The sequence below is a fragment of the Talpa occidentalis genome, unplaced genomic scaffold (assembly GCF_014898055.3).
Source record: "Talpa occidentalis isolate TD23 unplaced genomic scaffold, MPIMG_talOcc4v2.1 talOcc4.3, whole genome shotgun sequence".
NCBI lineage: Eukaryota > Metazoa > Chordata > Mammalia > Eulipotyphla > Talpidae > Talpa > Talpa occidentalis.
Window position 1 is genome coordinate 6421831 of NW_023603184.1, and position 24007 is coordinate 6445837.

The 24007-nt window shown below is 57.8% G+C and overlaps 2 protein-coding genes across 7 annotated transcripts in view; one reads left to right on the forward strand and one right to left on the reverse strand.

Moving 5' to 3' along the window:
- Window positions 1–8104: 8104 nt before the first annotated feature.
- On the forward strand, window positions 8105–20610 carry TP53I11 (tumor protein p53 inducible protein 11). Of its 3 annotated transcripts, none has more exons than XM_037522413.2 (8): window positions 8105–8164; window positions 14116–14288; window positions 14891–15042; window positions 15657–15715; window positions 15945–15993; window positions 16367–16463; window positions 17697–17798; window positions 18213–20607. In XM_037522413.2, exons 3-8 carry the CDS (start codon window positions 14914–14916, stop codon window positions 18341–18343), a joined length of 567 nt encoding a protein of 188 aa, XP_037378310.1. In that variant the 5' UTR covers window positions 8105–8164; window positions 14116–14288; window positions 14891–14913; the 3' UTR covers window positions 18344–20607. The 3 variants fall into 3 exon arrangements, with proteins under 3 accessions (XP_037378310.1, XP_037378311.1, XP_037378312.1); XM_037522414.2 differs by having other exon boundaries at window positions 14908–15042; XM_037522415.2 differs by lacking the exons at window positions 8105–8164; window positions 14116–14288; window positions 14891–15042 and having other exon boundaries at window positions 15676–15715; window positions 16367–16386; window positions 18213–20610.
- Window positions 20364–24007, reverse strand: part of TSPAN18 (tetraspanin 18) — a 158587-nt gene continuing 154943 nt past the window's right edge. For all 4 annotated transcript variants that reach the window (XM_037522412.2, XM_037522409.2, XM_037522410.2 and 1 more), the window contains one exon: window positions 20364–23602. In XM_037522412.2, the coding sequence (XP_037378309.1) occupies window positions 23555–23602 (48 nt within the window). In that variant the 3' untranslated portion in view covers window positions 20364–23554. The remainder of the gene's footprint in view (window positions 23603–24007) is intronic.

Consider the following 24007-nt stretch of genomic DNA (forward strand, 5'->3'; position numbering starts at 1 on the left):
GGCCAGGAAGCCTGACGGCTCCTGGTGTGATATAGCAGATGCCGTGTGTGATTTCCCCTCCCTCATATGAGCAGTGCATTCGGCAGCAGATTTGGTGGCTCATCTGCTGGTACCAATAATTGTCTTTTGCACTTGGTTGGTGCCCTGCCTGGACTTATTTGTGTTCTGTTGTATTTTGTTATTTGATGTATTTGCTTTTGTGGGCCATGGCTGCATTGTTTGTTTGCTTAGAAAATTGTATATATGGGCTTCCCCGGTGGCGCAGCGGTTGAGCGCTGGGTTGCGAAGCTGCCCGCGGCCTCTGCCGCGCCGGTTCGATCCCCGGCTGCTCCCCGGCCACCGGAGGAGGGTCCCACATGGCGCGCAGACCTCTCCTGCCGCCCGCTGCTCCCCTCAGCAGTGTACTTCGGTCCTTCTGCCTGCTCTGCCCCTGCTCTGGCTCTGGTGAATTCTCTCACCCTCCCGTGCTTCTGACTGTACCCAGTGCATGTATAAACGAACAAACAAATAAATAAAACATGCCTTAAAAAAAAAAAAAAAAGAAAATTGTATATATATATGTATAGACTGTATGGCAGAAAACCCTGAGGGGGTGGACTGTAGGGTAAAGAAAATATCAGGCTTTTCTGCCCTTCCGCCATCAGGATAGATGATGGATCCTTGTCCTGAATGCATGCCTGATGGCGGGCACCTGGAATAGGGTGTGGCCATAGGTAGATGGGATTCAGCTGAGCTAAGACTGTGCTTTTTAAGGGCGGCGTCACGGGGTGATGCCAGCAGCCCCAGCCAGCAGCAGCAGAACCTGAAGGAGAAGCCGACGCAGAAGCAGAGAACGCCAGATAGCCCAGATAGAGTAAAGACTTGCTGGGGGCTGGGAGGCCTGCCAGCCTCCCAGCCCCCCAGCCAGCACCCCTGCCTGCCATATGCCTCGTGAACCCCAATAAAAGACCTGCAAAACCACTGAGGACTCTGACTCCTCCTTTACCCGGTCTGCATGGGATCAGAAAACCTGCACTGTGGCCAGTCCGGCCTTTACAAGTACCTACTATATGCTGGTCCTTAACTATTTCTCATCTAATTGTCAGAATAATCCTGCAAGAGGGAGATTAGAAACAGGAGGCTAAAAGGCCAAGATTTTAAGCCATGCTCTGTCCCTTTTCAGCTGGCCACTTGGGAGAAAGTAACTTCTCCATGAAGCGGGGCTGTGCGGAGCCATCAAGTCATCTGACCTATGGTAGGTGGGGGCTAGGGGTTGGCAGAACTAGAGGTAGGGCTGAGGAGGCCTGAAGCCAGGGTCTGAGATGTGCCCACACATTAATTCCACCTGAGGGCTGTATCCTTGGCAAAGGCCAGGAGGGCGGAAGTGCTGGAGAGCCCAGGTAGGCAGGGGTTGGTTCTCAGGGTCTAGGCATGATGGGGAGAGTGGGGGCAGGGCCTGATGGGCTGAGCCCCCAACCCACACAGCCATGGCATGTCCTTGGCACATCTCTCGGGCACCAGTGTCCCAGTGGCAGTGCTGCCTGCACAGAAGCCCTTCCCCAGAACCCTGCAGGGTGCAGAGATGCACAGAGACTCTTCTCCTCCAGCACAGCATCCTGGCACCCTGACTCCAAAAGGGGAAGTTGACGTAACACCTGATCCATGTTGGTTATGAAGACCCGTTGTAGGACGCAGAGAAAAAAACCTGTGCTTTGGAGTTAATGAATTTGAGGACTGGAGTTCTTGGTGCACAAAACATGGGCTCTTTCAGAGCCTCGGACCCTGTCTGGAAAACGGGCCACGTTACTGAAACTGTCAGGCATCTGACAGGGGGCTTGTGCCCACAAATTGCTCAAAGTGTTGGTATCTCTTGCCCCCCACTCTAGCCACAATGAGGGTAGAGCTAGGATGTTGGGTGGTGAGTGGGAATGGGGGAAGCTCTGGCTTGGCCTCTGGGATCCTGGGAATTGGGGATCTGCCTTTGGGTGCCCTTTTGCTCTGAGCAGAGGGCTACACCGAGCCATGCAGGGGTTAACCCTCCTGCTCCAGGTGTGGGGGGGCGGGGCTCCTCAGCAGATGCTCCCACCACCTGCTGCCCAGGCTGCAGCCTTCCCAGGGCAGGAGCCCCCAAGCCCACCATTAGAGAGGCCCACAGTGCTCAGGGCCTGTGTGTGCCCCAGGCCTCATCTCCTCCCTGCAATTACATAATGAGGCCTTCAGAGCACCGTGGCTGCTGGGGCCGCCTTTGTTATTGCAAACTGCCTCGCAGAGGCCCTAGAGTATTAATAAACCCATCACTCAAAATGCCAGACTGGGCTTTATTTATGTAGATTTGTGTTGGGGCACCTCCTAGGGAATGATAAATAGGCCCACCCCTTTCCCCAAGGGGGTCCCACCCCACCCCCAGACCCAGCAGCTCTTGAGCACTGAGCCCCTCCATTCCCTACCTTGGTCAGCAGTCTGCTCCCTGAGATTGCAGAAAAATATTCCAGAACCCAAAAGTATGGATTCCGGGGCCCATCTCTTCCACTTCCCTGGCGGGTTCCACCTGACAAAGGGAGACACACACTTAGCCTTACCTGTAAAATGGACCGAATAATAACACTGATCTGCCTCTGGACGAGAGAATCCACAAATCACCTGCTTTGCAGACTCAAAGCAATGGTTCTGCCACTCCTGCTGGCATCAGAATCACCTGGAGGCTGGCCCAGCTGCTCCCTCCCTTTGAGGTTCAGATTCTGTTGTCTGAGGTGGGACTGAGAATTTGCATTTCTAACAGCTCCTTGTAACCTCACTTTGAGAACCACTGCCCTAAAGAAAGCAGTTTTTCAAATCAGAGTCTGTTGGCACAGGTGACGCCCTATTCCCAACAGGGGTGGCTCCGGAGAGGCCTGGGGCCGAGTGGGACAGAGCGTGGCAAGGAAGGACCAGCCATACCTCCTCCCTCCCCTGGTCAGCAGCACAGCTAGAGGCCTGGGGGACAAGGAGGGTGTGGGGAGAGGGGTTCCCATCCTGAACTCACTGCTTTCTAGGGTGTGGCCTTGGGCAAGTTAGGTAACTCAGTGGGCATTAGTTTCCTCATCTGTAAAATAGGCCTACGCAGGGCGCCAACCTGTGATTTGTTACAATTAAAGACATGTAAAACAGGGTGGCACATGGGAAGGACTGGAACATTATCAGTTGAGATGATGCTAAGAGCTTGGATGTGGTACCTGAGTTGCCTAGCATTCCCTTGGGCAGGGGCAGGCGCAGGCACAGGGCTGGCTGCAGCCCTAGCTGGCCACCCAGGCGCCGTGGTCCTGACCTCAGCCCAGAATGGCTGCTCAGCCTGAAGGAGTCCGGCAGCCTCCCAAGCCCAGGGCCCAACACCCACTCTCCCCTCCCTGCTCCCAGCATTTCTTTTCTGGGTCAGGGCTCAGAGTCAGAATCCAGCCCCAGGCTCTTGTTCCACTGGCAGAAGTTTCCGGTCTGCCCACCTGGGGCGTCCATACTTCACCCTTTCTGAGTTTAGGAAGCTGCCCCCTTTAGCACCACCACAGAGCAACAGGTGTCCTGATCTAGGCCCAAAGCTCCCAGCTGGTGGGGCATGTTTTTCCTGCGGGGCATGGATACCCCTCATCCCATCACTGCCATTTCCAATGCACTCATGCGTTCAGCCAGTGACCGCACAGTGAGGACTCCCTGTAAGCCAGGCCCTGAGCCAGGACTTCTATGTAGAGCCTCATTTATTCCTCCAGTACCCTGTGCACTATCACGATTTTCCTCTCTCCAATTGACAGAAGAAGAAACTGAGGTTCACAGAGGCTGGGTAGCTTGCCGAAGGCTGAGAGCTCCTTAGCAGAGGACTAGGGCCAGGATCCCGAATGCAGGATGCTCTAACTCCAGGTCCTGTTCTCCTCAGCCACCTTGCGCCTGGCACCCTTGCAGGCTGGAAAGAGCTGGGTGGGGTCCTCTGGCCCCCCAGCTGTCACTCCTTCCTTTGGGAAAGGCTGAGCCTCTTTGCTTCCACCCCCACCCTCATGGGTTCTCTCTCACAGGTGAGGAGCTGCTTGACATTCCCTGGTCCTGCAGCAGCAACAGCGGGGGCGGGATGATTCATAGGAGGGAGGACAGCTGCGGGGGTGGAGGGAAGGAGGCCTGGGCAGTCTCCCCTAACTGGAGTGGGGAGAGTGGGGAGGCCTGTACCACGGTTCCTGAGCTCCCATGGCCCCTTCCAGTCCCCACAGCTGTGCTCTGCCTGGGCCCACTGTGGAGGGCAAAGCAGGGCTGGAGAAGAAAGCCCCAGAAGTCTTCTTACCAGACAGGCTCACAGGGAGGAAGCTGGAGGTGAGGGGGGCCAGGAAGGGAACCAGCAGGCGTTACAGAGCCCAATTCCTGCCTCCCTGCGTGTCCTAGGAAGTGGCCTTTTGACCTGGGTCAAAGTGATGCTCCTGACCATCCGGGGCTTGACTACCGACAGAGTGCTGCCTTCTACGGTTTACAAGAACCGTCAGCCCCTCTCGGCCCTCTCCTGCCTTCCTGCTGCCTTCTTCTGGGCTGCTGACTTCTGCCAGTATCAGCACCACCAACTTACTCTGCGCCTGCTCCCTGCCCTGCTAAGAGCACCCCAAGCAGCACCTCTGTTAAACCCTCGGTAACCCCGAGGAGGGAGGCATTCCCACTGCACAGACTGGGAAACTGAGCCTCAGAGAAAGGGAAGCCTTGGCCCGTGGTCCCATAACCGGGGCTTGAACCCAGGGGGTCCACCCCAAGGCCTGGGCTCCTCTTTGTGCTCCACGCGCCCACCATGCCGCCCATCTCCAGGGAGGGGCCATTGCTGAGACCCATCCCAGGCCTTAGCTCCAAAGACCAGACTCAACCACCCAACCACCGCCCCCAGCCTCTCGCCTCCACCTCCACTGCCGGTATCTTCAAGGTCCAATTGCATCGGCTTTCTGCCTCAGGGATTTGCTATCCACGAGTGATTTCTGGCCACGGACACTGGCATTCCCTGTGCCCACGCTACCTTCCAGCAACCACCTGCCTGCACAGGCGCACACACAGATGGGCAGGCGCACTCACGCACACTCACTCACACAGGCACAAAGGCAGCGCTGCCTTCCCTGCGGAGGGGACCCGGACAGATGGAGGCCCAGCTGCTCCCAGGTGCTGGTGGGGGCTGCAGGGGAGTGCCCCTCTCCCAGCTGGCTCGCTCTAGGCTTCACCCCCTCCGCACCCCACTCCACCCCCACCCTGGGGGCTTTGAGAGAAAATGATGAGAATCACAATAATAATAACAGGAATCAGCGCTGCCTGTTTGCAACACTTTTCCATCTAACCTCTTCACGGGACTTGCACAAGCTATGAGGAGGGTCTTGCGCTTTCCATTTTTCGGGGGCAGCAGAGGGTCACGTGCTACTTAGGAGCAGAGTCGGGGCCCTAAGCCAGCTTCCTCCATTCACCCCCTCCTGCACTGTAGTGACGACCTAGTCCTTGTGGCCACTGCCCATTCTTGCACTTCACGAATGTCAGTTTTCATCCTTATTAACACCCAGTGGGTGAACGTTTTAATGCTCAGTGCAAGATGGGGTAACTTAGAAAAGTTAAGCGGAGATTTGAAGAAGATGAACATCACTTTAGAAAAGTATACAGTTAAGAAGAGACCAAGAGCTTCCCCTGGGCGCTCTTAGGGAATGTGGGCGCCGGGGTAAATGGATAGTTTCTTCCCTCTCCTCTGGCCCCTAAACACTTTGCCAGCCACTGGGAGCTGTTCTGCTGCTCTAGGTCTGTCTGTCCTCCAGGAATTGTGAGCCCCCTATTGGGGGCTGGGTCCTATGTACCCCTGAGTGAGCTGGAAGGTCCCAGTCAAGATGGACACCTTCCTGAAGGATGATGGCCCAGCCTGTACTCCCTGGCACCCTGCTAATGGACTGAGGGAACACAGAAAACACAGAATCAAGACACCCTGGGCTCCAGGTTAGCCAGAACAAATGTCATGGAAAGTATAAGCTCCCCCTTCCCCTATCAACCCTCATTCTTGCTCTTCGGTCTCTGCCTGAGAGCTACCAGTGGCAGGTGCTTGCTAACACCACAGCAGCCTCCTCCTGGTTGGGGATCCCCAATATCCTTCTATGTATGTTATATCCTTCTATGGATGTAAGGTCAGACTCTAGGGTACATCCAGTGGTCACACCAAGGGGTATACTGGCCATGTCTCCACGGCAAGGGAAGCAGTTGGAGGTGACACTGCACACATACGCGGCTGGTGTCCTCCTATTAGCAAGCCAGGGTCCTGATGCTGGGCAGGTAGAAGGAGCCATTCAGGGAGAAGTCATCATCTCTGCTTGAGCCAGCTTTGTAAAGGCAATGAGTTGAGCCTCTGAGTTGTTGCAGGGACCACTATGGGGTCCCGAGCCCGGTGGATTTTAGATCTGTGCTTCATCCAACACACCTAGGAACAACCGATGGTCACTGCCCTTCATTTATTCATCTTTATTGGCTCTCACTGGCTGGATGCTTGGCTGGGAGCAGGGAGGCTGGCAGTGTGGGCTACAGGATCAGAGTTGTTACCTTGGTAATCAGGACAGCGAACAGTCGTTGGGCACTTGTGATGAGCCAGGCACCGTTCTGTTTACCTCCGTGTAAAGAGCACAGCCTCTCCTGTCCAGACCAGGCGCTGGGAGGGCAGTGGGAGTCTGCTTGGCACGGCAGCTCTGAGCAGCTGGCACACAGTCGGCACCCAATACATGTGAGCGGCCGCTATTTAACTCTAAATCACCACAACAACCATGGGCTGCTCCTACTATATCTGCCCCCTTTTTGTAGGTGGAGGAAACCAGATACCTAGCGATTAAGTAATTTGCCCAAGACCACACAGTCACCAAAAGGCTGAGCCAAGATCTGAACCTAAGCCATTTGGTTCTAGAGTCAGCCTGACTAACCCTTCAGGAACCGGCTTAGGAGAGCTGGGACCTGGAGTCAAGGCGCCCACCCAGCTAACTGCCTGGGGCTACCACCTCTGTGCCCCATTTAACTTACCTTGTGAAATGGAGCAAGCCATTGGCCTTGGGGTCCCGGCCCCCACACACCCGCTTTAGTGTGGTCGCCAGATAAGATGAAGACATGTAGATACTCTTCTAAGAAGGATGAAGAGTGGTAGAAGAGCAGTTTGAAATGAACCTAGAATTGAGGTTAGGGGGGGCATTGAGAAGGGATTTTGTTTGTAGGAGCCTTGTTCTTTTTAGGCAGCCAGAGAGCTTGCAGAACCCAAACCCCAGTCTCATGGGACAGATAAAAGTTCTAACTGCAGTGCTCAAACAGGCATCCGACCCCTCCCACCCCGCCTCCCCCTGAGCCCCAGGGCAGTGCAATTTACTCAACATCTTTGGGGCTAGATTTTAGGGTGGAGGATGAAGAAGGGGTGGAGTGTGTGTGATGTGATCTGGCAAGTCACACCAAGAGAGAAGGGTGGACCTGGGCTGGAAGGCAGAAACAAACATTATTGACTGCGAATGCCCTCTGTAAAACGGGATCAATCGTACCAACCTCACAGGGTGTCCTGAGAATGGGTGTCAAATGAGTTAATACTTGTAACTCCAGAGCACCAGCGCCTGGCAGGGAGCAGGTGCCCAGCAGATGGGGATTTTCTTTTGGGCCGTGTTACTGCACCCTTGGCTTTCCATTTCAGACACTGGCTTAGCCCCAGGGACACCCCAAGGATATCTAAGACAGCGTGGCGTGCCAACCTCGGGGGTGTTGCTCGTCTCACGAGAGGGGTGCAATCTACAGAACTTGCCAACAAAGTCTTCCAGCAGTCCGGGTCCTCGATTCTCCCGGGGCGTGAGGGCGCCCCCCTCAGGCGGTTTCTAGGAAAGGGCCGGCTGGGGAGCTCCGGAGCCCAGTTCCCCCGCACCTCCCTCTCCCGCCCGCCCCGGCGGCCACCCTCGGGGGCGAGGCAGCCCGGCGCGTGGGAGGGGACGGCGCGCCATTGGCTTGTGCGCGGCACAGGGAGGAGGGACCAGTGGGGGCCGCCACACTCCGGTAAACCCGGCCGCGCAGGGCGCCGCGCGCAGTCCAGCCCGGCCCTGCCCTGCCCAGCCCTGCCCAGCCCTGCCCCGCGCGGGCGGCACGATGTGAGGCGCCCGAGGACCCGAGCGGCCCCCGGCTCGCCAGCCCCGCGCAGCGCCGCGCAGCATGCGCTAGGAACGTAAGTTCAGTCTCCCGCCGCCGCTTCCCAGACTCGCACTTTCCCCTCCGGCGCCGGCCGGTGCTGCGCAGCGCAGCCCATCGGGGCTCCTGCGGGCGCGGGGACCCTTGGGGACAGCAGCACCGCGCGCGCTCCAGCCAGGCGCCCCGGACCTCCTGCCCTGGGCGCATTCTGTTGGGACCCCGGCGGGTCCCTCTCCAGGGCTCCAAGGCGCGCCGGGCTGTTTCTTTTGTCCCTCTCCTTCCTGCTCTCTGCGCGCGGCCCTTCCCTGTGCCTCGGTTTCCCTTTCGCCCCCGGCACCCTCCCTGCGACGCGCCCTCCCTCTTGGACGGTTGATGTCGCCCCTGCGTCTCCCCCGCTCGGGTGCGCTGCCCTCTGCTTCAGAGCAAGAAGCAGCAAAAAGCAGTTTCTCCCTCCCTGGGGTCTGACTCCAGCCCCACGCTCGGTTGTCTGTCCCTACCCACCCCCCAACTCTATCCCCCCCCCCATTGTTTCTGGGTGCTAGGAGTGCGCGGCTCAAACTTGCGAGTCCCCCTGCGCCCCCCTGCGCCCCCGCCGGGCCGCCGACGGAGGTGGCTGAGTTCCTGCTGCCCCCAAGTCTCGCCGACCTTCTGGGTCCGGAGCCGTGGGGGTGGGGATGCTGGATCGAAGGGCCCTGGGGCGCCCAACAACCCGCAGCTCCCCGCCCGGAGCGCCCCAGCTCAGACTGGGGTCTCAGAAAGTGGGTGACTGGGAGCTAAAGGACACGTTGAAGAGGGGGACCAAAAATGGGAAAGAGTCAAGCCTCCTGGCTAGGGTGGAGCGGACAGAAAAGGAAGCCCTGCCTAGCCCCCCAGTTAGGGGGTGGGGGGCGGTGGTAGGAGAGGCACAGGCTGAGACAGACATCCCCGCACGCTCGCTGAGCTGGAAGGGGACAGTGTCGGGCCCGTGGCCAGGGGCAGGGCGGGTTGAGGCCACCTGCCGTGGGCAACAGACGCGCACCCCTCCGGGGGGTCTGGAGCAGAGCCGCGTGGGCGCTGCGCGCGCGCCCGGCACGCCCCGCCGCGCTGGGCGCTAGTTTCGCGGTCTGCTCGCCACCTTCCCCCGCCCCCACCCCGTGCAGAGCCTGGGGCGCCCGCCGCCGCCGAGCGGCTGGGCGTGGGGGTTGGGGTGTGGCGAGGTGAGGGGGCGGGAGTGGGTTTCTCGGCTGGAGCGACCTGGACAGCTTGAGTTTGAGCCGAGCGCAGGCCTTGAACCCGCGGAACGAAGTGGAAGGCCACGGTGGATCCCCACCCTGCCGCCTGCACTTCCTGGTTGATTTCCTTGGGACAAACTTTTACTGCTGGGGCCGTCCCATGGGGAGAAAGCCCCGGGGCTTGAGGAATTCCCAGCCCCAAAAAGGCCTGTGGAGTGGCTGCCCAGGCCAAAACCTCTTCCAGTGACTCGCCCATCCCAGGGACCCGGGGTGGGGTGGGGTGGGGTGGGAGGAGTTGTTGGATAGTCGAGAGTTGGCCCCCCAAAACAGCCCAGGGAGTAAGGATTTTTCCTGTTGGGCTGTAAGGAAATAATCTTAGACCCCGATAGCCCATAAAATGGACCAGTTATCCTGGAACCAGCTACCTTGGCCTCTGCTTTTTCCACCCATGGGGACTGACAGCTTGATTCTTCCAAATTTGGATCAGGCAATGCAGGGCCTGCACTTGAACCCTTTACCAAAGTCAGGCCACTGCCCAACCCTGTTCTCTGCAGGGCCCTGGAGGGACCCTGTGCCACACTCAGCAATCTGTCCTCCCCAAGACCTTACGATAGCTGTCACATCCTCTGCTGGAAGCCCCGCCTGCTCTTCCTGGGGCGAGGTTTAAGATAGATGATGGAATCAACAGTGACCCCCCCCCCTTCACATAGTCTTACACTCTTATTTACTTTCACTTATTGAAAAAAAAATCTTTGAGGTTTTCCCTAAAATAACTTAGTGAACAAAGTACTGGGTATAGTCCTAGGCCCTGGGAGACAACTGTGAACAAATAAAGATTCTTGCCCCCCTGGAGCTGACACTTACAGGGGTTGGGGGATACAAATACAAGTTACACAGTGTATTGGGAGATGAGGGGGAAAGGTTGTGTAGGGGGATGTTGGGGCCAGGGGTCTGGGTGGCCATTTTCAGTAGGGTAGTCAGGGAGGTCTCCCTGAGGAGGTGACTTTTAGCTAAGGCTTTGAGGGTATGAGCTTTTTGTGGGTATAGCTTTGGGAAGGAAAGGCTCTACAGACCATAGCCAGTGCCACGGCAGGTGCCAGTATTATGCCCATTTAGCAGATGAGAAAGCTGAGTCCCAGGGAGGTGGTGTTGAAGTCGTTTTAGGGGATAATGGGTTTGATCCTCCATCAGTGTCACTGGCTCAAGGCCCTACAGCTAGTAAGTGGTAGAGCCAGGATTTAAGCATAGATGTTTTGAATCATGACCTTTAACCACAAAGCCAGAGCCCCAAACCCTGGGGATATGGTCAATCCTGGATTGTTGCTCTGACCCATCAGTGTCCTGGGAAAAATACAGGATAATTGCCTTCTGCCTGCCTTCCCCAACCTACCCAGAAGGCAAATCACCACTTGCTTCTAAAAAGTTGGCTCAGAATGGTACAGCATCCCTTTAAGGGAGTGCCCCTCCTACTCCTCTACAGGGGAAGGGAGCATCTACAGGGATGGGAGCAGTGGGGAGACTTGGCAGGGGAATGGGGTCTGCCTGCTGCCTTCTCGAAAGGACTCTGGCCCCGGGGGATCTGGAAATCAGGCTGTCCCCAAGACAGGGTCCCTTGAGATCAGGAAGCACCAGCTGCCTTACTGGGTCGAGGGGGAAGCTGGCTCACCCCTGGGTTGAAAAGAACAGGAATTCCCTATGTGCTCTGCCTTTTGGGGTGACAGTAGGGACCAGGAGGACCCGCTCAGTGATTTCTGAGTAGTGATGGGGGACTGAACCACCCCCCTCCCCGGCACCCCACCTTGCTCACAGCAACAGCTTCAGACCCCTGGGTGAGTTTCCCAGGGACATCCCTCCTCACCCTGCCGGGCCCTCTGGCCCTCTGCAGCACAGTAGGGGATGTTAGTTTTATGTCCCTGAAGCTTTGGAGATTTTTGTGGTGAAAGTTTGGGCCTTCCTGTGCCTTTCTGGAAATTAGGCACCTTGAAAAGAAAGCTAACTTGCAGCGGACAGAAGAAATATGTGTCCGGGGGCGGTGAGGGGTGGGTCTTGGAGTGCGGCTGCACTGTGGCTAGTCTGCCACGGGGTTTGGAAGCCAAATCACAAATACCACAGTTGCAAGGGCCCAGGAGATCACACTCCTGTTTCTTGATGGTTAGATGAGGAAACTGAGTCCCTGGCAGGGTCTGTTGGTGACCTCAGCTCACTGTCTCCCAGCCCAGTGACTCAGGGCTCACGACTGCCTTCCAGCTTCACTGCTAACCCTCTGCCACCAGCTCCCATGTTCCTGGAGGTTCTTGGAAAAGGGGTGTGGAATCCCTTTCTTAGCTTGGAGCTTTGCCGGAGGGGGAGTTGGGTTTGTAGCACAGCAAGATTTGCCTCATGCTCCCCACTCCCTTGCTAGTTCCACTCTTTGTGGTCCCCGCCCTTTGCAACAGATGCTGCCCCCAGCTCTGCTGCTATGACCCGAGAGGTGGAGCAGCCCCACCCCCACTCCCACAAGGCTGACAGAAAGGCCCTACCTTTAGGATAATTACTCTCTCCAGGGCCAGAATGAAGGGAAGCCCCTTCCATGGCAGTCCTGCCTGGTTTCCTTCCTTAACCCTGGACCCCGGGGTTCCCCATCAAAATCTGCACCCCAGATGCCGCTGAGATGATGTGGGCAATGCAGTTGTGCCGATCAAGCCTCCTTTGTGTCCTGTGACTTTCTAGTTTAGCTCTGATTCTCCAACAACCCAGCAGTAAGTTAGGCTTCATCATCTCCACTGAGCTGGAGGATCAGGGCCCTGGTCACTTGCCCAAAGGCACAGGTTGGTACGGCAGAATCCACAGGTGCCTTTACCCACTGTGCCATTACAGCTCCTGGGATGCCAGGTCCGCTGCCTGAGAGCCCAGGTGGTGGGTTCTGGGTTGGTGTCTTTAGACCCCGTCTTGCCCAAGGGCCTGATGCTCTGCTCCAGGAAGGAACCCCAGGGTAGATGGTGCAGCCTTGGACGTTGCAGTTCCCCTCACCCCTTACTGGCTGGCGGTCCATGTCTGCCCTTCTCTCTGACCAGGGTCTGGAGGTCCTCTCATACCCCTCCCCCTTGCCCTAGCCCTAGCCCGGACCCATTTCCAGCTATTTTGCAACCCTGTGATAACAGAACAATGGCTCTCCCTGCAGCCCTTCCCAGGACCTGCTGGAGTCTCAGGACTTTAACCCAAAGGAGGCTGGACCCCAGAGTTCAAATGCTGGTGACACCCCAGTGGCTTGCAAGGCAGGGATGCAGCTGGGAAGGTGGCTTGGAGCTCAGTGCTCTCTGGAGAGCAGACAGACCAGGCCACACAGCAACCATGCACGCAGGTGCTCGGGACGGCCGGTGCCTGCACGGCGAACTTGTTTTGTCAACTCTCACTTGGGCCTTAGTTCCTGTAACATGCAAGTTGGAGTGGAGTTACCTGGAGCCTTCCCACCTGGGCGTCCTTGCCAGGGTGGATGCTTTGGGGACCAGATGGGGAGGGACACGCACTGCCCCTCCAGCAGAGGGTCTTGTTGGTGGCGGAAGCGGATCTTGGCTGTGACTCTCAGCAGCCATGACTCCTCCTGAATCACCAGGAGGCTCAGCAGCTGGTGGGTGATCTAGGCTCTAGGCCCCTCCCTCCCCCCTCCTGTCAGGGCACATTCTCCTTGACAGGGATGCTCTGCAGTCCATCCGTTTCTATGGAAACCAGGCTTCCCTGGAAGGCTATGGGGGAGCTGGAAGAGGCCCCCAGGACCTGCATGGGAATGAGGCCCCAGGCCCATATGATCTGCTGCCAGAGCCAGTCCGGGCAGCTGCCCCCTTAAAGTTATTAATCACTGTCCTTTACGGGTACGTGCTGGTGCCAGGCCCCTCGACTGCCTGTTCTCATGGTGCCTCTCTGAAACCTGTGAGCTGAGAAGTCTGGTTTTATAAATGAGGAACTGAAGGCTCAGAGAGGTTAAGTAACTTCCCTGAGGTCACAGAACAGTGAAGAGAAAGACTAGGGCTTTGAGTCTGAGTTTGCCCCATCCTTAAGACTAAGCCCTCCCTCTTCCCCTGACATTGTACCCCCAAGGCACCCCCTCTCTCCCTGGCCTGGGTCAGCTTCTGGGGCTTTGCTTGCCTCTGCCCCAGCTTGCCCCCCTTGGTTTTTGGGAACTCTTCAGGGCCTCAGACTCTAGGGCACCCGTGGGGAAGAGCACGGAAGGGCCCGGGCACCGTTCACGAAAGACCCCAATGCCAACATTCCCCTTTATTTCCAAACTCAGGGTGCTCTGCGACCTGCCTGGCTTATCCCTGTCAAAAGCCACATTATCCAACCCCCAGCTGTTTGATTCTATGCTGATTTTATTTGCTGGGTGATTTGTTTTAAGACACCGGGAGACTCTCAAAAGCCATGTTATCCAAACCCCCGCAATTTGATTCTCTGTGCTGATTATTTGCTGGGTGATTTGTTTTAAGACACTGGGAGTCTCTGGAAGTCTGGAAGACGGGAGGTGACCTGGGCATACTGGCAGCTCTGACTGGGCCGGCAGACACGGTGACCGGCTCTGGGGCTGAGGCCTGGCCTGGGAGGGCTGCACACGCAGCTCGGGTCCCAGACAACACCTTGCCTGTGAAGGGGGCTAGTTTTCTGCCTTGCTCAAGGAGATGAGGTGCTGGAGATGCGGGAGACACCAGCCTCTAACTGGCAGTAGGATAGGGAGAACTTGTGTTGAACCCCACTAAGTTTTGTCTCCTCTTCTTTAAAATGGATGTGAATTATGTCTGTCTTGCAGGATCTGTAGGACCACCCCAGGACCAGCTTCCAGAAGCCTCTACTGCCCTGAGGTCACACACCTGATCCCCATACAGGCTTCGTACAGACTGTAGACGTGGACGGGGCCTCAGTGCATCCCTGCCTGTCCTCACTTAGCGCAGCACCTGGTGAAGTGTAGGGACCAAGCCAGAGGTAGAGTGGGTGGCAGGGGGTGGGGGGGGGTGGAGGATCTGGGCAGGGTCAGGGGAGCCTGGTGGTGCTGATGGCAGGGAGGGGTCAAGGCCTGGACTGCCAACCCAGAGCCCTGCCTGTGCTCCTGACCACCCTTGCTCTGTGCCACCCACCCACGGGCTTTCTTTCAGTCCTGGCAGGTTTGAAGGGGGTTGTCTGGGTGTCCGAGGGAGGGAGCAGGAATTCCTGCTGGGCAGCAGGAATTATCTGGACAGTATAATTCAGTGGTGGTCCTGTACCCCAGAACTCAGGGTCCAGGTGTGGGCAGATCCTTTCCTCTTCTGGGTGGCAATGCTGACAGGCCTTGGGAGATCCGTCCCAACCCATTTTGTAGATGAGGAAGCTGAAGCCAGAAAGGGGCAGTGACTTGGCCCATTTTGTCATGAAGTTGGGTGCTGAGGGAGCTGAGCCTGCATCTGAGCCCTCAGATTACCTGTCTGGCGTTCTGCCTGCTGCCCCTAGCGGGAGGCTCAGCAGATCCTGGGCCTAGGTCTGCCCTCCTCCACCTCCCCAGGGCTGAAAGCTGGGCAGGCCCCTTCCCTTAGCCCTTTGTCTCCCCTCAGTACCTCTGCACCTCCAGGACAAGATGGCGGCCAAGCAGCCCCCACCTCTCATGAAGAAGCACAGCCAGACGGACCTCGTGAGCCGCCTGAAGACCCGCAAGATCTTGGGTGTGGGCGGCGAGGACGATGATGGGGAGGTTCACCGATCCAAGGTGGGCCTCAGAGGAGGGCCCTGGAGCCTGCCAAGTCCAGGGATCTGCCTATAGCTCCAAGTGCGGGAGCCAGGTGTGGGATGCCATTTGGGGAGAAGAGTAACAGGCCCAGACAACTGCCGGAACCCCAGGACTGAGCTTATTTTCTCAGAATCTTAGTGGAGAATTTGGGGGAATAATAACAACAAGGAAAGTACATTGTTTGAATTCATTGAGTGCTTATTATATATATCCAATATCACACCTCCTGCTTTATCAGCATTATTTAATCTTGCTGACCCCTGCGAGATGGAGACCCAGCTACTAGCCCATTTTGTAGATGGAGAAACAGGCTCAGAGAATGGAAGGAACTTGCTGGAGGCCACACCAGTGAGTGGCGGACCAGGCTTTGAGCCCAGGTCCACAGGCCCCTGCGCCTTTTTTCTCAGCCAGTGTATTTTTAGCTTCCCTCAAGCTCTGGAGCTGATGCCTCAGTGTGACCCTCACAGCCGGGGACTTGGTGGTCCCTGGGCATGCAGGGGCCCCGGGGTGGGGCTGGGGGGTGGGCTGTGCAGGTGGGTTGGATGTGCAGAGAACTTTCTTTACCTGGCTGCCCCCACCCTCTGTGTCTGCAGATCAGCCAGGTCTTGGGCAATGAAATCAAGTTTGCTGTTCGGGAGCCTCTGGGGCTCAGGTGAGCATTTACACTTGACTTTGGTTTGCGGAAGGTTATAGGAGGGGCTGCCCAAGCTGCCACCCCCTCAGCCTTGCCCCTGAACCGCCTTACTCTCCATTCCATCCCATCTCACTCCCTCCCTGGAAACCATCCATCCCTGGGCATCTTGGCTGGTGAGGGGAGGGATCCTCTGGGATGGGGGCAGCCTCAGGGGTCTGGCTGTGACCTCCCTCTGCACGCCCCCTAGGGTCTGGCAGCTCATATCTGCTGTGCTCTTCTCTGGCATCGCCATCATGGTGAGTCCCCCCTTACCCCTGGACCTGGCCTTGGTTCTGGTTCCCCCAGCCCTCCTCTGGACGGCTCACTGGGGGCCCTGCTGCCTTTCCGGCATTGCCTGCTCAGGCCCCTCTGTCAGGGCTCTCTGGCTGCTTCTACTTTCCCGGCTCCCGACACTCACGCCTATCTGTGCGCTGCCCTGGAGCGACCCTGTCCCCTGGTCCTGACTCCACTCCTCTCCCCACCCCTGGGAAGTCCAGAGCCTTCGGTCCAGCCTGGAGGGGTGAGAACAGGGCAGTCAAGATTCTGACCCTGCACTGCCCCAGGGACTTCAGCCCCACTCTTGGGGTAAAGATGACCCCTTACCCTGAACCTCGCACCCACTGTCTACAGGCCCTTGCCTTTCCAGACCAGCTCTATGACGCCGTGTTTGATGGAGCCCAGGTGACCAGCAAGACTCCCATCCGCCTCTATGGTGGTGCCCTCCTCAGTGAGTGTCCCTGGGATGGGCTCTGAGGGAGGTGATGGGACCAACCTGGGCTGAGGGGAATGCCCGGGGTTTCCTCTATGCAGGGTTCCCTTAGCCCTGTGTCTGCCGAGGAGTCTGTCTCTTGCTGGGTGCGTGCTGCCATCTTGTGAGCACTCGCGGAGTGCACCCGTGGCTGGGTTTGCTTTTGCCATCATCTGGGGCAAACTCCCCCCCACCCCCAGGCTTTGGGGTACAGAGAGGAATGGGCCCAAACCCTGCCCTCCAGGGCCTCATAAGGCAAAGCCTCTCACACGCTTGGTCTTCTCATTTGAACCACTTCTGTTTCCCCTCTAAGCCGAGTCGCACAGAGGGACAACTTTTTAAACTAGTACAGGTGGTGTCCTTCATCTCCAAGACAGTCTATTGCTCCCTGTTTTCTGTAGCATAGAGGCTCAGCTCCTCCCTGGCATTTAGAGTCTTCCATGGGGTGACTCCTGCTTCCCTTCCTAAAAAGCTGCCTCTTCTACCTCCTGCTGTGGGCCCTGGATCTAACCACACCGCCCCATGTGGTCCCCAAACTGGACCTTTGCACCCAGTTTCCTCAGACTCAAGCTGATGCTGCTTCTGCTCTACCTCCGAAGGCCAGCTCAGTACATGGGGCCTGGGGTGGTGGAGCTGGGGAGGCTGCAAGCTCTTCACCCAGGAAGGGAGAACGGGCGCTCTGGGGTTAGGGCTGTTGCAACGAAATGAACGAGCCAGCAGACCCTCGTAAGCGGGGCTTGTGGTTCTTCCACTAGAAAGCCCAGTTTGCCTACCTGCCGCCAGGAAATTCCCTGTGACTCCTTATGGCCTCAGGCTTCCTGTCTGCGGGCGTCCATTTGGAGAGAAAACGCCCGTGAACTCAGGGCTCTGCCAGTGCTGACTTGAGAGAGAACCTGGAGAGGGTGGGATGTCCAGGCTCAGTTCTCCCATTTTACCAGTGAGAAGACTGAGTCCCTGGGAGGGGACGCGACCTGCCCAGTGTCCCATAGGGCCTGGGAAGTTACAGGAGCGGGAGTGAGCTTATTGGCTGAGGCGCAGCGTTGAGCCTGGCGGGGATGGGATGGGGAGCGGTTGGTGAGTTTGCATTTGAGCCGTGAGTGAGTCTGGGGTGGCAGAAGTCAGGATCCTGACTGTCTTTTGGGTCAGAGAAAAAGGAGGAGGCCACCAGGTGGGCGAGCAGGCGGCCCACCCCGTCTGCCCGCTCACACCCAGGCATCTCTCTGATCATGTGGAACGCTCTCTACACGGCCGAGAAAGTGATCATTCGGTGGACGCTGCTCACGGAAGCTTGCTACTTCGGCGTCCAGTTCTTGGGTGAGTGCTGAGGTGGCCAGCGGGGCAGGGGAGAGACTGATGGGGTATATGAGGGTGAAGGTGGTTTTGCCCCCTCTCCCCTTCACCTTTGCCTTCCAACTCTTGGTACTTGGGTTTCCAGAGAGGAAAAGCTGCCCGAGGGGGAGGGCCTGGTGTGGCTGTGTTTAATATCTGGGCCTGCACACCTGTGCCTACACACCCCACATATACCTGTATCTTCCTGAATAAAAGTGTGTGCCCAGCACAGGTGTGACAGCACACCCAGTGTGTCCACATGCCCCCTGCACCCCTCCGCCTGCCACGTGGGCATAGCTTATCCAGGTGTGTGGGTAGGGAAGGACCCCCGGCTCAGGGTCGGGGGTAGGGCGTACCCCCACTCTCTGACCTCTGTTCCCCTCCAACTGTCTCCCACAGTGGTCACTGCCACACTGGCCGAGACGGGCCTGGTTTCCCTGGGAATCCTGCTGCACCTGGCCAGCCTCCTTTTTGTCGCCATCAGCATTTACTACTATTACCAAGTCGGCCGAAGACCCAAGAAAGTCTAGCTGCCCGTGCCCGGCCCCCTCGGGGCAGGGAGGTCCTGGGGCCTCAGTTTCCCTTTGGTACCTGGAAGACAGGAAGGACCCTACCTGGGTGGCAGGGGTGGCTGCCTTCCCCATGCCGGGCACACCACATACTGTGGTCTCCGGGTTTGGGGAAGGACTGGCCCTCAGCAACTGTCTCTTCAGCCTACACAGGGACACCTCCTGTTTTTGGGTCTCTTGTCTCTGGCCCCCCTGGACGGATACTGGAGAACTGGTGTCTGGGTGTGGGGCTAAGGTGACCCTTCTTCCGGGCGACCCTTTTGAGAGAGGCTGTGGCTGCCTTCCTGTCCTCCCTCCACACCCTCAGCCAGTGTAGAGCGGAGCAGCTGAACTTGGCTTCTTTCTCTGCCTGGAAAACCTGACGACTTGACCCTGTGTCCCTGCTCCTGTCTGTGGCCCTGCCCCACCTGGGAGGCACACCCCGTAAGCACACCCCGCCCTGCCCACAGCCCAGCAGCCCCGACAGGCGGCTTTGAGACTGCTCTTCCCGCTCAGGCTCTGTGAGTTGGGCTACACACACCCAGTGTCGTCCCCACCGGGGATGCTCCCAGCTTCTGGAGGCCCTAAGGAGCCCTCTTCCCCTACTGGCCCAGGCCCAGAGGCCGCCAGAGGCTTCACCACAGGCCCGCCTGGGCATGGACATGATAACCCCGCTGGAGGCCACTGGAAGTGATGGGGTTTGGAGGAGGAATAAAGCAGCAGTGGTTCTTCCTGATTCCTGGGCCTGCAGGCATGCCCTCCGGGGGCCTCTCCCACACCCCTCCCTGGGGGCTGCACCCTCTGCACCTGTGGCTCCCGCTGCCCCCAGGGCCTGGCTGCGTAGGATGGGGGCCCTTCAGACTGCGCAGGAAAATAAAAAGGTTGCATCTGGCTTCCTCCTCTCGGCCCCCCATCCCCTTTCCCAATGCCCTGGACTAGGCCCTGGAGCTTCCTCAGAGCAGCGGAGGAGCCGCCCGTCCCTCCCCATGGTCTGTGTGCCCCTCTCCCCCAGCTGCCACTCGTTTGTCCCTGCTGTCAGCATTCTCCTTCCCTCCAGCACCCTGGAAATGGCAGCCCCTGTGTGCTGAGGAGGGGTGTGGAGGGAGGGTGTGGAGAACAGCCCAGGCCTCAGACTTGCTTCCCAGCCAGAAAATGTGTGGGGCGAGGCTTGGGGAGAGGGATGATCCATCTGTGCATTCCGGCTCTGGTTACTGACATAGGGGCCTCCCCAGACCCCCCTCCCGCGCCCCACAGCTGCCACAGCTACCCAGTCGAGGAGGGAGGCTCAGGGCTGTGCGGCTGGTTACCTGGTTTAGCAGAAGAGCCTGGCACTAAGGAAGGGCCGCTCTTACCTGGTGTGTGCCTCTGGCTGCTGACTCTGTGCCTCTCTCCAGAATCACATTCCCGCCTTGAGGAGCGGTGGCGGCACCAGGTGGTGTTGATGGCCGGTGGGCAGCGCCCCCAGGCACGGCTACAGCCCTCCATCTGACCCATGCTTTCGGACCTGGCTCACCTGCCCGCAGGTGATGGGCGTTTTTGTCCTAATGAGCACCAGGTGTGGAGGGGAAACCCCAGAGGGCAGGCAGGGAAGCCCAAGGCTTTGGAGCTGAGGTCTGTGTGGGCATCTGTCAGGACTGAGCCAGCCACTTGTCCTCACTCAGCTGGGGTCGGGAAGGGGGTTGTCAGGGCCTTGGCCCTGAGAGGTGTTAGGGAAGGCATGTGGGCATGGGGCTGCCTGCCTCCAGCGACCCTTAGAAGCATTGCAGTGGGGCCTAGAGGAAGAAGCCTGGCGGCAGGATGTTAAGGCCAAGGGGAGGTCTGTTGGGAGGAGGCCGTGACGAAGAGCAGGGAGACATAGGGACCCTCCATTCTAGTGAGAAGGGCCAGTGTGGACCCAGCTTTCCATCATATAGGTTTGGGAAGACCGAGAATCCCGGTCCCCTTTGCCACCAGAACCCAGCACCCCTTGCTCAGGCTCCTAGCCCAGCCCAGCCCACCCCAATCAAGACCATCTTTCTCCATGGTGACTATTTATTCCTCATTCCTTTTTCTTTTTGTAAGAAATAGTCACAAAAACAAGTGCAAAACCATCTGTGGGCATCCTGTTTTATATTACAAAACTCCTCTTGATATACAATATAAAAAGGGGGGGCTCACAGGGAATAAACATGATAAATTAGCTCTGCTGTCTACCGCAGGTACAGCTACAGTCTTCAAAATAGACTTTCAACGTAGGGACCCAGTGGGGAAGGGGAGAGGGAGCCTCCTGAGGAGATGGGGCGGGTGCTGAGGCCACAGCTGGTTGGGGTGGGGGTCCCAACTTGGCCCCTGAGGCATGACTAGGAGAGTGGGACGGGGGAGCAAGGGGGGGACCCAGCCCTGAGCCCTTTTGATGCATTCCCTTTAACACGAGGCCTGTGCCTTTGAAGTAGGAAGGTGGTTTTAGGTACTTGGTTGGGGGCTGGAGCACATGACTGACATGTGAAGTCTCCCAGTCTTGCCTTGTTACTGGGGTCAGAGGTCAGAAGACCTCTGGGCAAACAGGCATTCCTGACCCTGTCCCTGCCTACTGCCAGCAGCTGCGTATCTCCCCCCAGCACCTATCATGGGCTGCACTTGGGCAGGGATGGAGGCTCAGGGTCAAGCCTTTTTCACGCCCTGAGACCTGGCCTCAGGCGTCCTCATACACACCTGCCATCCTGGGCTACTACTCAAGTGCAGAGACTGCTTTTCCTTCCCTGCCTGAGAGTGGTCAAGGAGGTCAGGGCTCCTTGACATCTTTCTAGAAAGCCCTTGGGGGTGAGAGTCTTGCATCCACCCTTAAACACACCATAGCCAGACATTCCCCTGTAACCTGTCCTTCCTCCCTCTTTAACACTTAAGGAGCTCAAAAAATGGAGGGTGGGGGGCAGATGCCAGCCTCTTCTCTTTACCTTCAAGGCCCTAAATTCTGTGGGCAGTGGGGGGTGGTGCATATAGGAACCTGAAGTCTAGGATACCCCTGGTTGGAAGCCACAAAGCTACTGATTGACCCCCAAGACACTGGTCTAATCTGTTTTTTTGTTTGCTTTTTGTCAATCTCAGACCGGCCGTTTGCCTCCTTCAGGAAGCCTGAGCTAAGCATGTGGGTGGGTCTAAAGAGGGGCAGGCCCTAGGCCCTTGTCAGGTTAGACTGAGGTGCCAGCTATAGGGCCCTGGCCCCTGGGATGCCCTCTCACTAAGTTGTTCATGGCATTATTTATGGATTTGCCAGGGCACACAGTATAGGGACACCTTGGAAAGACCCAGTTCAGGGACCTGGAGGGAGGGCCAGGACTGGGGAACTTGGAGTGGGGGAGGGGAGCCATAGGAGGGGGTCACATGGGGTCTTTACAGCAGGCACAGAGCTCTGGCTGCATCTCGGAAGGGCAGGTCAGAGCAGGGGGCACTGGGCTCTGTCTCCCAGTAGCTGGAAAGCCAGAGGCAGGCTGGAAGCTGGCACAGAGCCAGAAAGACAGAATGGGCTCTTCCCAGACCCTGGAGAGGGACAGCAGGAGAGGCCAGCAGGCTCAGCTGCCCCTGCCAGTCCCAGGCCATGGCAGACAGCACCAATCAAACCTAAGGTAATTGCCAGACATCACGAGTCAAACTGAAGGTGTTTGCCAGATATCACTAGTTGGGATTCACTGCCCTCTCCCACTGAGACCAGACCAGACCAAACCTTGGATCCTTCACAGCCTCTCATGATTAAACTGATTGGGGTCAAGGCCTTGTAATCCAGTTAGCAATACTGGTCTAGAATTTCAGGTCTGGATATGAGGGATTGATTTGCGATGATTTGTGGGTGTGGATGACCGGGCAAACTGCTCCCTGCCCAATCGTGGAGGGAACACTCATAATGTGCTGTGGACAAAGAAGGGGCAGGAAGCCACGTCACAGCAGAAGAGCCGAGATGCCCTGGAGTTCTTCATCCCGGAGACAAGGAGTCTCAGAGAGACGATGTGTGGCCTGAACACTCAGGAGAGGGAGAACGAACGGATGGCAGGGGCTGAATCACAGAAGACAGAAGCCTGGTCTGTGTGCTGCCCTGATGCTGGTCACTGCGGCCTGAGGCAGGAGGCTGCCTTGGGAGGTAGTGAGCTCCCTGTCCCTGGAGGTGTTCAAGAAGAGGGTGAAGTCTTGGCAGGGATCTTGTGGAAGACATCCACGCCTCGGTTTTGGGTGGAAAGGGACGAATTAGGTGGTCCCGGGGCTGTTCCAGCTTTGGGAGCCAGGGGGTGAGTGGGGAACAGGAGGGCATGGGCTTGGGCAGAGAGACGAACAGTGTGGAAATGACACGTGGCATGTGTACATATGTGAGTTCCCAGGGGCTGGAGGGAAGTGTGTGAAGGTAGGTGGAAGGGCAGATGGGGGGGGGGAGTCCAGAGTAATCTCAGCAATGGAGATGGGAAGAGACGGTTCCTGGTCAGACTGCCCTCTCTCTTCGGGGGAAGCCAGGATGCTGAGACCAGGCGGGTATGACCAACAGGTCTGCAGAGGCCTGATTCTTGCTCAAACTACCGTGCATGTGCTGTGTGACGGGAGGTGAGAAACTGCCTCTCTCTGGGCATTCCAGATGATTGGGTCCAACAGATGGTGGAGGGGAGAAGCCCAGCAGCTGGGCCATTCTTGGATCCAGTGTCTGCAGCCCACTCTTGGCTCCAGCCCAAGGCAGGGATAACGGAGGATGAGGGAGCGCGTGCAGGTTCTGAGTCCTCAAGGACATGGTGACCCAGTCTCCTCAGGCCCCCAGGGCTCTGGTGACCTCTCTCTGATACTTGGTTTTGCCTCCTTGTTGCCTAAGTCCTCATTTATCTTGGCCCCAGGTCCCGAAGCTTCGAGGAGAGGGTCCAGGTCTGGGGTGGCCCGAGTCCGGTTGGGCCGGAGAGGAGACCTGGGACTGGTGCTCCTTTGGCTCCAGCGCCCATCGAGTCTTGGCCTCAGGGACCCCCGGGGAAGCCAGTGGCACCCTCCCCAGAGTCCAGGCCAGGGACATCAGTCTGGATTTTTTTCTTCATTTTGTTTTGTTAAAAAAATAGCTCTTTTTCCCCTTGCCCCTGCTGGCCCCTCATGTTGGTGTGGCCCCTCCGGGCCAGGACAGGGGTGCGGAGGAGGGGAGGGCGTTGGGTGGCGGGCAGTGGTGGGCAGGTGTCTTCGGGCTTCAGGCCACACCCTCTACTGGATGCCCCGGAAGAGGCACATGGCGAAGATCATGGCAAAAAGCTGCAAAGACAGCAGGAGTCGGCGCATCAGGCTGGACCCACAGCTCTCGGGGCGGGGGGGGGGGGGGGGCTGCCCTCCCTGAGGGAAGGGGCCACTGCCTCTGGGACAGGAGGGGGTGTTGCCCATCGCTCTCTGCACACCTGGGTGGGGCGGGGCTGAGCCATTTTCCTAGCGGCCTCCCCTTGGTGCCGTTTAGGAAAGGAGAGGGCTTGGGATATGGGCTCCCCTCTCAGAGCTCCCCTCTTTGCCAGTGATGACTTTGGACAGAACGCTTGTCTTTGGGCCTGAGTGTGTATTGAGAGCTTACTGTTCTGGTGCTTTCTCAGAAACCTCTGGAAGCTAGACACGGAGAGGTCATGAACTTGTCTGAGGCCACACAACTAATCAGTGGGGTGGTCAGGGTGG

What these genes read in the sequence shown, in the direction of transcription:
- TP53I11 (XM_037522413.2), top strand. Translation starts at nt 14,914, where the DNA reads ATGGCGGCCAAGCAGCCCCCACCTCTCATGAAGAAGCACAGCCAGACG. An exon ending in CGGGAGCCTCTGGGGCTCAG is followed by an intron (nt 15,716 to 15,944) that starts GTGAGCATTTAC and finishes CACGCCCCCTAG; the next exon opens with GGTCTGGCAGCTCATATCTG. An exon ending in CTTCGGCGTCCAGTTCTTGG is followed by an intron (nt 17,799 to 18,212) that starts GTGAGTGCTGAG and finishes TGTCTCCCACAG; the next exon opens with TGGTCACTGCCACACTGGCC.